The sequence below is a fragment of the Cebus imitator genome, unplaced genomic scaffold, assembly GCF_001604975.1.
Source record: "Cebus imitator isolate Cc_AM_T3 unplaced genomic scaffold, Cebus_imitator-1.0 Scaffold205, whole genome shotgun sequence".
Lineage (NCBI taxonomy): Eukaryota > Metazoa > Chordata > Mammalia > Primates > Cebidae > Cebus > Cebus imitator.
Genome location: NW_016107520.1, coordinates 546,436 through 549,227, shown reverse-complemented (window position 1 = coordinate 549,227; position 2,792 = coordinate 546,436). Strand labels below are relative to the sequence as shown.

The following is a 2,792-nucleotide window of genomic DNA, read 5'->3' as shown; positions in this document are numbered from 1 at the left end:
TGTATTTTTAGTAGAGACGGGGTTTCACCATGTTGACCAGGATGGTCTCGATCTCTTGACCTCGTGATCCACCCGCCTCGGCCTCCCAAAGTGCTGGGATTACAGGCTTGAGCCACCACGCCCAGCCCTAATTTTTATATTTTTGGTAGAGAAGGGGTTTTACCATGTTGCCCAGGCTGATTGATTTTCTGAGCTCAAGCGATCCGCCCACCTATGCCTCTCAGTGATTACAGGCATGAGCTACTACACCCTGCCTAAATCCTTCATTTTAGTACCTCATTCCTTTACTCAGGAGCGAGAAAGGTGTCCAGATGTTTGTGACAATAGGGGAAAATTTTAAGAGTTTTGACAGTTATTGGGGGAAGAGTAGAATGTTTCCATACTCATACAGTTTCTTGCTATATGGCTGATATTTCTGTTTCTCTCCTAGCTCCTTAATGTACCTGCATTATTTCTCATGTTGCTCCTTTCATCTTCAAGCCAACTACAATGCCTCAAAGCCTTCTCAAACATTGGATCTCTCTGACTTCTTCTGCTATAGCTGTTCTGCATCTTTGCCTTTAAGGGCCAACTAGGATAGTTGCCCTATTTAAAAGTCCATAACCTTAATTATATCTGCAAAGGGATTAACTTCAAGACATTCTTCATTCTGCCTCCCATATTAGTGATGTTGTTTCATAGGGTAGAGATCTAGATAAATTAGAGGAGGATGGGAAAGTTGGCTGGTTAATAATAGTGTTTAGTGAAGAGATTGTTATCAAAAGATATCTGTGACTCAAACACCTTCTTCCGTGACATTTTATGGTTATATTGCTATAAACTAGATAAACTAAGTGTTTATCGATCATCTAAAGTTTGACCAACTTATTGCAAGACAATCACCGGTCTGCCATTTGTTCATGTTTTAGGTAAAAAAGCTCGCACATTTGACTTGGAAGCAATGTTTGAACAAACTCGAAGAACAGCTGTGGAAAGAAGTCGGAAAACATTGGGTAAGAAGTTCAGATATTTGTCCTTTTATTGGTTTAATTATTATATATACCTTATGCAAATATATTGACAGTTAACAAGATAAAAAAGTTTTCAAAATTGTTAAAAGGACATATATGCTTGTTCCTTTGCAAGCAGAACTTGAAGGCTTTTTTAAATTTTATTTTTAAACGTGGTAAAAGTTTTATCTAAGTAGGATAGGAAGATCTGAGTAGTGAAATTTTCATTTTTTTTTTTTTTTAAATTTTTGGAGACGGAGTCTTGCTCTGCCACCCAGGCTAGAGTGCAGTGGTGCAATCTCAGCTCACTGTAACCTCCGCCTCCCAGGTTCAACTGATTCTCCTGCCTCAGCCTCCAGAGTAGCTGGGACTACAGGTGTACACTACCACACCCGGTTAATTTTTATATTTTTTGGTAGAGATATGGTTTCACCTTATTGGCCAGGCTGGTGTTAAACTCCTGACCTCATGATCCGCCTGCCCCAGCCTCCCAAAGTGCTGGGATTACAGGCGTGAGCTACCACGCCCGGCCTATTTTATTGTATTTTTGAGACTGAGTCTTGCCCTTTTGCCCAGGCTGGAGTGTAGTGGTGCCATCTTGGCTCACTGAAACCTCTGCCTCCCAGGTTCAAGCAATTGTCCTGCCTCGGCCTCCTGAGTACCTGGGATCACAGTTGTGCACCACCATGCCCACCTAATTTTTGTAAATTTTTAGTAGAGACTGGGTTTTACTGTTTTGGCCAGGCTGGTCTCAAACTCTGGACCTCAGGAGTTCCGCCTTGGAGGAATCGCCTTGACCTCTGAAAGTGCTGGGATTATAGGGGTGAGCCACCACGCCTGGCCTAAGATCTTTTAAAAGTGTGTTCTATAAAGAAGGATTCTCAATTAATTTGTAGAAATCAGAAAAGCAGTTTCTTTATCTCTCCTCCCCCTTCTCTCAGACTCTCATTTTTTTCTTTAGTGTTTATAGCAGAACCGTATTTGGAAGGCTGGGCCAGAGGTGGGTCCCAGAGCTGTAAACACCGTTAACTGTCAACCCAGACCATATAGAAAATTGAGACATAGAGTGAATGTGGCTGCCGCTGTTCAATCCCTGTATAAGACATTTAACGAAGGACTAATTTCCAGACTGGTTTGATACTAGATGGTTGGCCATTCTAGATACCACCTCAGGGTCTTTGGAAGAGGCTGACTCTTCTGTTCTCTTTGGATCCAATTCAGATCGTTCTTACATTAGAGAAGGGATAGATGTAACTTCATAGTGCAGAAGGGGCCAGGAATCAGACAGGACTCCTGGAAAATTTTAACTTAAATGAATGTTTTTGGCTGGGTGCGGTGGCTCATGCCTGTTAATCCCAGCACTTTGGGAGGCTGAGGCAGGCAGATCTCTTGAGGCCAGGAGTTTGAGACCTGCTAGGCCAACATGGTGAAACCCGTCTCTACTGAAAGTACAGAAATTAGTTGGGCATGGTAGGCGCCTGTAATCCTAGCTATTTGGGAGGCTGAGGCACAAGAATTACTTGAGCCTGGGACGTGGAGGTTGCAGTGAGCCATGGTTGTGTCATTGCACTTCAGCCTCGGTAACATAGCAAGACTATCTCGGCCGGCGCGGTGGCTCACGCCTGTAATCCCAGCACTTTGGGAGGGCGAGTCGGGTGGATCACGAGGTCAAGAGATCGAGACCATCCTCGTCAACATGGTGAAACCCCGTCTCTACTAAAAATACAAAAAATTAGCTGGGCATGGTGGCACGTGCCTGTAATCCCAGCTACTCAGGAGGCTGAGGCAGGAGAATTGCCTGAA

At 43.8% G+C, this 2,792-nt stretch overlaps 1 protein-coding gene across 3 annotated transcripts in view; it reads left to right on the top strand.

The window, feature by feature from the left end:
• Positions 1 to 2,792, top strand: part of WDR70 (WD repeat domain 70) — a 329,425-nt gene that overhangs the window by 2,059 nt on the left and 324,574 nt on the right. For all 3 annotated transcript variants that reach the window (XM_017548233.2, XM_017548235.2, XM_037745605.1), the window contains one exon: positions 909 to 992. In XM_017548233.2, the coding sequence (XP_017403722.1) occupies positions 909 to 992 (84 nt within the window). The remainder of the gene's footprint in view (positions 1 to 908; positions 993 to 2,792) is intronic.